General features: G+C 40.6%; 1 protein-coding gene across 1 annotated transcript in view; it reads left to right on the top strand.

Annotated features, from left to right (window-relative positions):
- The window catches only part of PREP (prolyl endopeptidase), a 113,435-nt gene that overhangs the window by 27,679 nt on the left and 72,409 nt on the right, over positions 1-13,347 (top strand). The window contains exon 7 of the mRNA XM_055810174.1: positions 2,087-2,192. Coding sequence (XP_055666149.1) covers positions 2,087-2,192 — 106 coding nt within the window. The remainder of the gene's footprint in view (positions 1-2,086; positions 2,193-13,347) is intronic.

Here is a 13,347-nt window from a genome sequence, read left to right as displayed (position 1 = left end):
TCCACAGCCTCTCTGGGCAGCCAGTTACAGGGCTGTCACCCTCAAAGCAAAGACGTTTTTCCTCATATTCAGAAGGAATTTTTTGTGTTGCAGTTTGTGCCTGTTGCACCTTGTCCTGTCCCTGGGCACCACTGAAAAGAACCTGGCCTCGTCCTCTTGACACTCGCCCTTCAGATATTTGTAGACATGGATAAGTCTCAGTCTTCTCCAGGCTAAACCACCCTAGCTCTCGCAGCCTTTCCTCATCAGGGAGATGTTCCAGTCCCCTCACCATCTTCGTACTCCACTGCTTGACCCTCTCCAGTGGTTCCCTGACTCTCTTGAACTGGGGAGCCCAGAGCTGGACACAGCACTGCAGATGCGGCCTCACCAGGGCACAGCAGAGGGGAAGAATCACCTCCCTCAACCTGCTGGCTATGCTTCTCCTATGTACCCTAGGATGATCCCACTGGCCTTCTTGGCCACCAGGACACAGTGCTGGCTCACGGGCAGCTTGCTGTCCACCAGAACTCCCAGGTCCTTCTCCACAGAGCTGCCTTCCAGCAGGTCAGCCTCAGCCTGTACTGGTGCGTGGGGTTATTCCTCCCCAGGTGCGGGACCCTACACTTGCCTTGGCTGAACTTCATTGGGTTCCTCTCTGTCCAACTCTCCAACCTGTCCAGGTCTGGCTGGATGGCAGTGCTGCCTTCTGAGGAGTGGCTGACACCCAGTTCTGTATCACCAGTGACCTTGCTGAGGGCACACTCTGTCCCTTCATCCAGGTCATTGCTGAGTAAGTTGAACAGGACTGGTCCCAGTACTCACGCTGGGGCACACCGCTGGCTACAGGCCTCCAGCCAGGCTGTGCTGCTGATCAGAACCCTCTGAGCTCTGCCATTCAGCCAGTTCTCAGCCCACCTCACTGTCCACCCATCTAACCCACGCTTCCTAAACTTGCATATGAGGATATTACATGAGACAGTGTCAAAAGCCTTACCGAAGTCAAAGTGGACAACAGCCACCACTCTCTCCTCATCTACCCAGGAGTCATTCCATCACAGAAGGCTATTAGGTTGGTCAGGCATGACTTCCCCATGCTGAATCCATGTTGTCTGTTCCTGATGACCTTCTTTTCCTCCACATCCTTAGAGATGACCAGGGGTGGAGGTGAGGTGACTGGCCTGTAGTTTCCTGGGTCCTCTTTCTTGTCCTTTTTGAAGCCTGGAGTGACATTGGCTTTCCTCCAGTCCTCAGGCACCTTTCCTGTTCTCCATGACTTTCCAAAGATGATGGAGAGTGGCTTAGCAGTAACATCTGCCAGCTCCCCTGGCACTTGGGGCTGCATCCCATCAGGGTCCATGGATTTGCGGGTGTCAGGTTTGCCTAAATGATCTCTAACATGATCCTCCTCAACCAAGGGAAAGTCTTCTTTCTCTGGGCTTTCTCTGTTGCCTCAGGGATTCCTGAAGGGTACCCTTAGCAGTAAAGACTGAAGGAAAAGGAGGCTCAGGGGACGTTACTGCTCTCTACAACTTCCTGAAAGGAGGTTTTAGATAGGTGTCAGTCTCCCAGGTTACAAGCAACAGGACAAGAGGAAATGGCCTCAAGTTGCACGAGGGGAGGTTTAAATTGGACATTTGGAAAAATTTCTTTACTGGAAGGGTGATGAGGCACTGTAACAAGCTAACCAGGGAGGGAGTGGAATCACCATCCCTGGAAGTGTTCAAACAAATGTGTAGATATGCTGCTTAGAGGCATGGTTTAGTGGTGGACTTGGCAGTCTTGTGTTAACAGTTGGACTTGATGATCTGAAAGGTCTTTTCCAACCTAAATGATTCTATGATTCTATGAAAGAAGTCACTCAGTAACTCTGCCTTCTCTATAGAGCAGAGATTCCCTGCAGCCCATGGTGAAGACCATGGTGGAAGCGGGTTTTGCCCCTGCAGCACATGGATGTCCACAGTGGAGCAGATAGCCACCCTGACTCATTAGACACATTTTCAGCTGGAATGCATTTAATAATCATAATTTTTTTTTTAATTCACAGTGGAATAAACATATAATCCTGTTTGATTTTCATCTTTGATTTTTCTGTAACTTGTTGCAGGTATCGGACGATGGTCGATATGTCCTGCTGTCTATCAGAGAAGGCTGTGATCCAGTGAACAGACTGTGGTACTGTGATCTACAGACAGAGTCTCAGGGTATATCAGGTATGCGCTTTCTTGCTTTGGAAGTTTTGCTTCGTTTTAAGACAACGTAAGACTTGAAATACTCTATGTTTACATATATATATTTAAATATGCATATTGCTTAACCTGGTTTCTTCTAATGCAGAAATTACAAGAAAATATACACTGCTTCTGCTAGCGTTCCATTTTCTGTTATGTATCAGTAGATGGAAAACTCCATTCTTAGTTCTGTAGTTTGTTTAAAAGGTCACAAGGAAAAATTGAGATAATCTAAGGAACCTTGCCAGTGTGTGTTCCATTTCTTTCTACACCACTAGTACTTTTCCATGTTTAAGTTGTTTGTTTTTGTTTTTTTACTTTAAAAGTTCATGTGTCTCCCTTCAAGTACTGCTCTTCCTTTTTTGAAGACAGGACCTGGTGTATACGTAACATTATGGTTTCTCCTTACAGTACTAGGAAACAAACAAAAATCCTGTAATATTTTAGTAATATAAATTTGTTCTGTAGCATCACTATTATTACAGTAGAAGTATCTGCTTCTACTTCAAACACACATCCATGAGGTGCTCCTTTCTTGCCTTCTAGTCAGATTAGACTTTGGCTTTTGTGTATTTATCATCTTAGCCTCAGTAGTATGGGCTGAAATGATGGTACTTTTCTCCATATGGCTATTGTTAATGATGGGTGTAGTTGTTTTACTGATCGGTGGGTTTGTATTTCCAGAATATTGGATTATTGAAATTTTTTTGTCAATATGCATAGAACACAATTTAGCTCTTCTTGATTCTTTGTGGCTTCTGTCTTCAAAAACTTCAGAAACAGAATAAATACTTGTTGTGGTTTAACCCCAACCAGTAACTAAGTGCCACTTGCTTGTTCCCCCCTCACCCAGTGGGGTGGGGAGGAGAATCGGAAATGAATGTAGAACTTGAGGGTTGAAGTAAGAGTAGTTTAACAATTGAGGTAAAATAAAAACCAAAGAACAATAATAATAACAACAATAACGGTTATAGTAAGAGGGAGAAGGGGAGAGGAATGAAATCTAAAGGGAAGGGAGGAAAGAAAACTAGTGACACACAATACAACTGCTCACCACCTGCTGATCGATGCCCAGCCAGTCCCTGAGCAATGATTTGCAGGCCCTGGCCAAGACAGACAGACACACAAGTTATATACCACGCATGAAACCCCATGGTATGGAATACCTCTTTGGCTAGTTCAGGTCAGCTGGCCTGGCTGCCTGTGAAACCAAAAAGTCCCTGAGCACTCTGTTCCCTCACCAAGAAGAAAATTAACTTTATCCCAGCTGAAACCAAGACAATACTGCAAGAGGTCCTTGTTAAATATTTGGTCCCAAGAAGATTGTTCTCATGCCCATAAACATTTGAGGTTTATGAGCATGGTTAGAACTGATAGTGTCTCTGCAATACAGGGAGTATAGCTCTCTTTTCTCCCTGTCTTTATTATGCTGTGTGGTTGTGTGGTCTTCCCTTAGTTCATCAACAAGTCTTAATACAATATTTTAAATTTTGGTTAGTGATGATAGGTAACAGTTTTATACTCCTTTCTGGAGGATTGTTAATTATTTTTTTTGTGTGGACATGTCACTATCTCTTTTTATAAAGGATATTTCTTAATTACTTCTAAACTTGTCTTAGACAAGTAAGTAGTTGTTTAATGTCCTCTTGAACGTAGGAAATGGAAAGCCTGATCAAAATTATTACAAATGCTTTCCATGCAACAGTATTACAAACGTAAAACTGTGTAGATAAAACAGTTCAGTACAGTGAAACATTTTCATGCATGATAAGTTGCATTGTCGTTCAAGTTGACGCTTTCCAGCTAGAGATAGAATATATAAAAAGCATAGCTCTCCTCCCATAATTCACCCTCCCATTTATAGATACACGGGACAACCTTGAAGAGAATACTAGCATCAAGCCTTGAAAGATCATGGATGAGATAATGAAGCTTCTATTTTGTACTACCTGGTATAAGGTAAACCTAAAGTTTAACCTTTTCCGGGCTTGGAAATACTTCTTTAGAAAAGTTTTTTTTCTCTGAAGGAGTCTTTGACATGCCTTCTTATTTGTTTGTTGTTGGGTGGGAGTTGTTCTATCCCTCCAAATTCTCCCTTTTTGCCTATAAAAGGAAAGATTTAGCTGTAACCATTTGCTTGCACAAATTTTCTATTTTTATAAACTTAGGAACTCTCCATATCTGTCTCACTAAGTTGTCAATTGCATTTTCAATACAAAGGTTGATCTTTACCTGTGTCTTTCTACCTCTATGTTGGTAAGCACAGGCCTAACAGTATAAACATCTAGGGTGTTTCCTAGAGTTGATACTCCATACAAATGCAAACACCCTGAACCACTGGTCCTTCAGCCTTTGGTGGCCAGAGGCAGTAAATTGAGCAAGCAGTAATTTATGTAAGCTTAATTCATGGCTTTATCAATCTAGGCCACAAGAGATGTAATTTCAGTTCAACTTGTAATTTGCTGGGACAGCAGGCGTAGAAGAGGTTTCTTGTGAAATTCAGAGGAATGAATACCTAATTTCATTATTTAAGCTGCTTTGTCTAAAATCAAATAAATTAAATAAAAATTTTAAAAAATAAAATTTGTCTAAAAGTAAATAAGCAGCTCTAGAATAACAGAGTTTAATGGCAAGTCTATTTTGTGACTTAAGACTTGCATTCAACTGCCAATTTATACAGACTGTTCAGTAATATCTCGAAGTATGTTCAGATGGGTTAAGATTAAGTGATGCTTAGAGAATTATGGATAACAGAAGCACATTCTTAGCTAAACTATGAGATACAAAAATACTGGCTCATGTTACGCTGTCTATAGAATGCAGCATTCAGTACAAGGGTCTATGCAAGTATCAAACCATACCATATGGTACAAAGTGTTAAGAGAGTCAAGTATCTTGGGAAGGTATCTGTGCTTTTAAAACATATTCTTCTATCTTTTAGAACGGATTATTTATGAATAGACCTCATACCTTTGATGACATCTAAGATACGTCTTGCCATTTTCCTCCTTCAGAATTATTGAATGTTTAATCTGAGTCTTTTTGCTTGACCTGTTTATAATGATCTGTTTGTTCAAAATATCCATTCTGGTGTTCATAATACCTCATCTTAGTTTTGAAAAAATATAAAAGGAAAGAAAAATAGGATAGCTAGTGTTTTTCCAGTGTCCCAGATGGTACCTGATATAGATAAATAATTAGATTTTCAGGCACTTCTTTTTTCTTCCCTGCTCTTTTAATCCAGGTTGTCCAAGAATACACCAGTTCTTAAATTTTTTTCTTTTTATGCTTTAGATCTTTCAGATCTTAAACTTCTTTAGACTTATTCAGTGGGCATGAAATACAAAAGGCAATGAAACCTTTTTGAATGGTAGCAGGCAGTTATATTTTAACATGGCATCCATTACTTATACCACGTATTTGTGAGGAAGTAAAAGCAACTGCTAAGCAAAAAAATACCTAATATTTGTGACAAAGCCCTAAATACAGAATGACATGTTTCAACAGCTTCTCTGTAGCATATATTGTTTATAAAATGTTTATATGTGTATATTACAATTCAATCATGTAATAGTGAACTCCTCTTTTTTTAAAATACTTTCTGTCCCAAGGAAAACATACCATTGCATAGTTTGAAATGCTACATGTAAAACCGAATTAAGGAATTTTCTGTTACTTAAAATTGCACAAAAATGCGAAGAACTGATTCTCATCTGTGACTTACTACTACAAAACCCTATTTCAAAATGTCATGTTAACTAACTTAGGGGCACCTTTCTTGATTTTTGATTGCTAGAGTGATTGCTAGTAGTACATTCTTTTCTGTTGACAGGAGGAAATAAAATTTCTTAGTTGTTTAAACAATTTTCATTAAAAAGAACATGTTCTCATAGTCAACATGTGACCACTGAGGAGTGAGTTTCTTTTCCTCCTGGTGTATTGAGACCATGTGGAGTTAACTGTAGTTCTGTTACTGTTTCTTAGAGACAATGGTTGCAGTGATAAAGGCTGCCTGTTTGGCCCCCTTGCTGTGAGGAAGTTGTGAAGTTCGGTGTTGCAACCTCAGTGCTGACTGCCAAAGTGCCAGGTGGTTGTCTGTAGGAAAACTGCAGGGATGTCTGTGAGATGCAGTTCTTTATGGTTATAGATCAATAGTTTATTCCCAAGATAGAGAAACATGTATTTTTACTGAGACATAAATATCTGTATTTCACGATTTAAGAAAAGTAGTGTGGGATAATTTCAGTTTTTCAAAAATTAGTGCAATTACTTGTTTATGTTTGTGTATGTTTCGGTGGTTCAAAAGCAAACAAAATGAATTCTGAAAACTGAAAGCATATGCTGTTATTAACACTTCCTGCTTCTGAAAAAGCAGAAGGAATTTCTTGGAGATAGGAGGTGTGAAAATGTCTTGTCTTTCATGTTAAAAACTGTAATAGGCAAAAACTAGAAGAGGAGAAAGTCCCCTGTATCTGTAGATTAGATGTACATTTGTACAGGAGGGGGTAAAAATAGCAGGGTACACTGAAAGACTGTGTGTATCCATATTCCCTAAACAACTTTATCTTCTTTTATACCTGTGGCAAAGTTTGCATTAGAAAATTCTGCGTAATATCTGTTTCAGTAGGAGGGATGTCTGGACAAGATACAAAATATAACCAAAAAGTTACACCAGACCTAATAACCAAACTGTTGCATCAAACCTAGGTCCAAGTGTGTCCTGATTTGCTATATTGAGAAATTGGTGGTTTATTTCATGCTTAAGGTGCATTAGATCTTTTAATTATTGAATCCTATTGCAGTGATGATAGTAACTTCTGTGTTAGTTTCCTTCAGAATAATGTTATTGAAACCACAAATGGCTAACTTCATGCCTTTTATTAACGTGAGATATGTTTCACAGCTTTAAAGTTGATTTTTTTTAGTGTCACACTTCAGCATTTAACTGTTACTGTACTGATGATAGTCTTAATTTCTACACAGAGTTAATGTGGCAGTAATAGTTGTTTGTTTTGTTTTTTTTTTTAACTTTTCTTGTCTTGGGACTCAGTCCTCAAGGTTAAAACTTGCTTTAAAGGTACTAAATAAATACTCCAGACAGTTCACAATCCAGGGTCTGCTGAAACCTTGTGTCAATAGGCATGTGACAAATTGAAGAATGTGGCTTCTTGAAAACAATCCAGCCTTACCCAAAAAGAAGCACTGAGTTGCTCTTTTCAGTCAAAGCTGTGCAAAACAACGTGTCATCAACACCATTCCCTGAAGGAAAGAGATTTTTCTTCCTTCTTCTAAATCTGAATTATTATTTATTCTGTAGAGCAGATGAGTATCTTAAATTGATCTTGTCCAGGTTGAGTTTGATTAGTTAAGAGATGTCTTCATTGCATAGTGTGTGCAGTGTTATAATTTATTAGCAGTTTTTTGTTTCCTACTTTATCTAATACTCTGGTTCACTAAAACAGTGAAAAAACAGTAATTACAGTCCCTTCCAAAGTTAGACCCAAATGATCTGGTTTTTCAGTATTTAGTGTTTTGAAAGTTCATAATTATCATTTGGTCTTGTCCAGTCCCAAAATGTCTTCATTCTTGTTTTATAGAAAGTTAAAATACAGGCTGAAAACCACCACGTGTTAGGGAACAGTGAGAGAACAGAAGAAAATATATTTTGCCTCACCAAAGAGAAGTGTGATACATTTTCATGGCATGCCTCTTAATCAGTAGTGATCTCCAAATCTAACAAATATCTGGTGCAGGGCAGTTGGGTTCTAGTTATCCTAATAACACTTCTAAATGCAATTAAAAAACAGATTATATCTCAATATAAGTCTTACAAACAAGCTGCGTAATTAATTACTGCTGTCCTCACAGGTTAATAAATGAACTGAAAGCAGCAAAAAGGCAGCTTCCATCTCACATCAGTGTGTAATCTGTACCTTTGATATTGTATTTCCTGAAAAGGAGTTTGAAATACTTGGCACCTCTCTGTGAAGGTCCTAGTCAAGATACCCTCTACTCCCTTTTTGCTGTTGCTGAAACAGAGACCTGACACAGTATTCACAACCAAAAGTGAGGGAAGGAGCAGTGTAGCCATAGGTTTGTATTTGTGGTGTTCTCAGTACCATCATCCTGCTGGAAGTCCTGAGCCCTTCAGATCTTCTGGCTGATGGAAGCATGTGTTGAGGCTTCCCACAGCTTCATCACAGGGGTGGGGTACGCTGCCCATGTAACTCAGCAGCAGGCTGGCCACAGTCTGTGCTTCGACACTGAAGCCAAGAGGTACGTGCCAGCTCACCTCTGTGTGTCAAAGCTCTCTCCCTCCAACATACTATAACTATGTTCAGGTTGCCTGTTGGGAATGATACTGTCCCCCAGACTGGGACCACATACTGTCTGCTAATTAGCCAGACTAAAAATATGATGGGGGATGTGCTAGCAAGTTGATAGCACAGATGTCATGAACAGTGCTTCAGAGCTCTGCCCCACCTCTCTTTAATAAATAAATAAATACATAAATGCATAAACAGGTTGATTTCATACAGCAGCCTGGTTTGTGTTAATTTCTTCTACAGCCAGGGATGTGAATTACCTGGTATCAGGTATAGGCTTCTTATGACGTGTTTCCAGCTGAACTATTCAAGAGCTGAGGAGATGGTGATGTTGGGTGATGGACAGAAGTGAGGAAAGGAAGCAGTACAGTTGCAATTCACCTGAATGAAAGTTATGTTCTTTTAAGAAGCAGTAGTCACAAAACAGGAATGGTAGAAATATTAGTATGATGGTAATGGCTGATAATTTCTATGAAAAAGTTGTGTTAAGGAAAGAGGTAAACATAAAAGATGGTCTTCCTTTCTCCTTCTTTCTCTATGTGCATGTCTGCTATCTTTCACCAAGCACAAATTTGTGAGGTACAGAATTGTTTAGTTTGGAATGGACCTCTTGTGATTATCTAGTCCACCATCCCCTTTGCTCAAGCAGGGTCAGCTACAATGGGTTGCCTAAGACTGTGTCTGGTTGGGGTTTGAATATCTCTGCAGATATTTATAACCGCTCTGAGCAACCTGGTGCCAGTATTTGACCAAACCACATTAAAAAGTGTTTTCTTGTGTTCCGATTGAATTTCCTTGTTTTTTGTGCCCATTGCCTCTTGTCCTGTCAGTGTGCACTACAGAGAAGAGTCTGGCTCCCCCTTCTCTATTCCCTTCTAATAGTTATTTATACACATTGCTAAGATCCCCCTGAGCCGCCTTGTGTTCAGACTGAAAAGTTGGACCTTCTTCAGCCTCTTCTCATATATGCTGTAGTCCCTTAATCATGTTTGTGGTCCTGTGCTGGCCTTGCTCCAGTGAGTCCAAACCTTTCGTGTACTGGGGAGACTGGAACTGGATACAGCACTCAAGATATGACCTCATATGTGCTGAGTAGAGAGGAGGAATCACCTCCCTTGACCTGTTGATAACTTTCTTTTTAATACAGCAAAAGGTGCTGTTGGCCTTTGACACAAGGGCATATGGTCAGCTTGTTGTCCAGCAGGACTCCAAGATCCTTGGAGCTGCTTTTCAGCCACTCATCACCCAGCGTGTACTTGTGCCTGGGGTTATTCTTCCCTAGATGCAAGACTTCGTTTTTCTTCCTTTTGAACTGCATGAGATTCCTTTCAGCCCAATTCACCACCTGGCCTGATCACTCTGAATGCCACCACAACAGTCTAGTTTATCAGCTGCTCTCCCCAGTTTTGTATCATCAGTAAACCTGGTGAGGGCTCACACTTTCCCAGCATCCAGGTCGTTAATGAATATCTTCAAGAGTTTTGGCCCCAGTATCGACCCCTGGAGTACACCACTAGTAACTTGTCTCCAACCAAACTTCAGCCAAGGCTGCCTGCAGCTTCCACAAGCACAACTAGTTCTTCTTTGTAAGTATCGAGTCAAGCAGAGCACCTTTCATTGGCTTCTTGATCACCTTGGGAAGTTATTGTCAAGGCATTAAAAATTCTTCTAAGTTGCTTGAGCCCTGCTGAATTGTCCTTCCAGCAGATAGCACAGTGGTTAAAATTTCCACCATAAGGAGCAGGGCCTGTGAACATGAGGTTTCTTCTAGTTGTCTGAAGAATGCATCCTTTACTACTTCTTGCTGATCAGGAAGTCTGTAGCATATTCCCACTACAGTAGTACCGATATTGGTCTGCCGGCCAGTCTTGATGCATAAGCTCTTGACTGGCTCCTGACCTGTCCCAAGGCAGAGCTCCATAATTCCAGCTGCCCTTTCACATAAAGGGCAACTCTCCTTCTTGCCTTCCAAGCCTGTCTTCCTAAAAAGCCTTTGAGCTATCCCACCATGTCGCTGTGATCCTAACGAGGTCATAGCCTGGAAACTACACACAGGCTTCTAACTCCTTCTGTTTGTTCCTGGTGTTGTGTGCATCCGTGTAGAGGCAGTCCGGGCAGGCACCCAAGCATGCTGATTCCGCAGTACAGGTTTGAGGGCTTTCTCCATTAGGCTGTTCTGCAGGCAGTTCCTTCTTTACATGCCTATGCTTGGAGAGATTCCACTTCAGCTCTGTTCTGTCAGTTGCCGTATCCCTTCTGTTCCTATCACCCAGACTCCTAGTTTGCCTGTCACATCCACAGCTTCCTCCTTTGATGAAGAATCTCTTTCTCTGCTGTTGTTTCTAGTTTAAAGCTCTGCTTACTAGGTTGGTCAGCCTGCAAGCATCCTTTTGTCCTGCGTAGTCAGGCGGATGACGTTACAGCAGGAGTACAGGATGAGATAATCTAGAACAGCTGCTGAATGGTTGGATTCTTTAATGGATGTGAACAGGCGGATGTCATCTGTTCCTTATTTTCAGCCCGTTTTCTATGGAAATAATTAATCCCACTTTGCTTTTTGAACCATTGGCAGCCCCCAAATTCAATCAGTTGTGAAAGGAAAGTCCTAATGGTGCAACCCTCACAAGAATGCTGGAAGGCTAGGGAGAAGGGAGAACCTGTTAAGTAAGGGATGTGGCATAAATCTGATCTTGTTATACATTGAAGGTTCAGTCAGGTGAGCAACATTATGGATGCTTGAGGTGTGGGGAAGGCTTCAGAAGAATTTTTTGCCTTATTAGGACAATTTCAGTCAAGGTTCTTTCTACTGCAGATTATCAGAGACATGAATGTCAATGGAAATTTGTCCTTCAGCTGTGCCATTCATAACAGCTCTCTCCTGTGTGAATTCCATGTGAAGATGACACTCTGCTTATGCTGAATCTTAATATAAATTGAGTTAAAATGTCAGCTGACTATGCAAATCTGTACACCAGGTTCCATTGGTTCCAGTGTTCGAAGACTTAGTGTCTTTTCATTGCATACCAGATTCTGTTTATGCTTTGTAGTCTTTTAACAGGACGTTTAAGAGGCACCCTTCCTCTGCACTTGTTTACTCGGATTGTTGTGGTGTTCAGCAGGGCTTTGTCATTGCAGAGGATTGTGGTGACCTGATTTGGCATGGTTTCAGAACTGGTACATGGATTAGAAGGAGCAGTAATAAGCACAGTTATGTTTCCAGAGAGCTCCTTAAAGAACCGGTTTTCTATTCTGAATTTTTTCAGAGGTGACAACTGTAAGTCATAGATCAATTCGTAGTGTGTTAGACAAGTGTGTTCTCAGACTTGAAATAAAGTCTTAACTGCTGTAACTGGGAAAATACACTAAGATATCTTAGGAAAGGAATATTATCTATGTGGTGATGGGTGATTTAAAGGATTGCAGAGTGGACAAATAGGGTAGATCTGTTTGGTTTAAAATTAGCATGACTTTTCTTGAATGCACTATTAACTGAGGTGTAGGTTGGGTATGTAAGTTGCTCTAAGCTACGTGTTCATGAAGCTCATCACATAGCTAGTTGTGTCATTGACTGCTGTGAGATCCAAAGCATGAATGAGATGTGTAACGAATTTTCTGTACTGCAGGAATTTGGTCTCTGCCAAATTCTGTGCTGGAGATAAAGTCAGAATCATTTCCAGATCCTAGATGTGTTAGAGGTGATGATGGACTCAATTTACCTGTTTGGACCATTGGCTGCTGAGGCTCCTTATGGTCCTGTAGTGAGTGTGCAGAAAGACTGTGTGTGAAATGAGAGTCCTCAGGATGATTCAGTTCATGTGGAATACAGGTAGACCTCTGGACAGGTCTGGGCCTCTGTGCTGACTGCAAAGGGTGCCCATGGCTGTTAGCTCACATGTTGCTAATATTAAAGGGAGGGAAAAAAAAGGGAAAGACCACACAACTGAAAGCCACTTTCAAAGATTAAAACAGGAACATTCCTCCCATGGCATTTAAAAAAAGTACTGAGCTGAGGTGAGAGAGAAAGAAAATGATCTGATTAAGACATAGGTGTTAATATTTAAGTGAGTATTAGTTATTTCAGAAATTGTGTTGACTGGCAAAGAGGAAATAAGGGAAATTTGAAAAATGAAAGAAAATGTTAGGATAGTATATATTATAGGTAGCTTAGAATCTAGCAGATAACATATCTGATATAGAAGATTCTTGTATCTTTTAAGGGCAAAGTGCTTTGACAGTGAAACTTCAATTTAGTGACCTTGAAGAGGTGAAATAGCATTAGATTAGAAATAGGAGAGATTCTCATTATTTTAGTCAAAATGGGTTTACATCCTAGAGACGCTTGCTGAGGGAAGACACTTGCAAATAGTATTGAATTTGCAGCTGAAGGCTGAGATGACAACCACTGTATTTTTATTTATTTATTTTTAACACCATGTTAAGGTGATATTGATGAAACTAGTTACTGGATTGTCAAAGTTGATTGACCAAAGAAGACTTCTGTCAAATATGCCAGAGATAGGACTGTGGTTTTGTAATGAGGAGGGAAAAAATAACAAGAGCTGGTAATTAAGGGAAAGGACCTAATACATGGAATGCATCTCAAAGTTCAAGGGGCACAGCTGTTTTTCTGGTATTATAAATGATCTTGTAGTAATTCTGAACTGAGGTTGTCTCCCCCCGCCTCTAGTCCTTACACCCCACACCCCCCCTTCAGTAATAGACCCTGACACCACTGTTCCTTATGACACTTCCAGTGCTTGGACCTGTCCTTTATAATATCACAGAGGCCGGTTACAGGAGTATCTTTTATC

Source organism: Falco peregrinus, chromosome 7 (assembly GCF_023634155.1).
Source record: "Falco peregrinus isolate bFalPer1 chromosome 7, bFalPer1.pri, whole genome shotgun sequence".
Classification (NCBI taxonomy): domain Eukaryota; kingdom Metazoa; phylum Chordata; class Aves; order Falconiformes; family Falconidae; genus Falco; species Falco peregrinus.
This window is presented reverse-complemented; position numbering and strand designations above follow the sequence as displayed.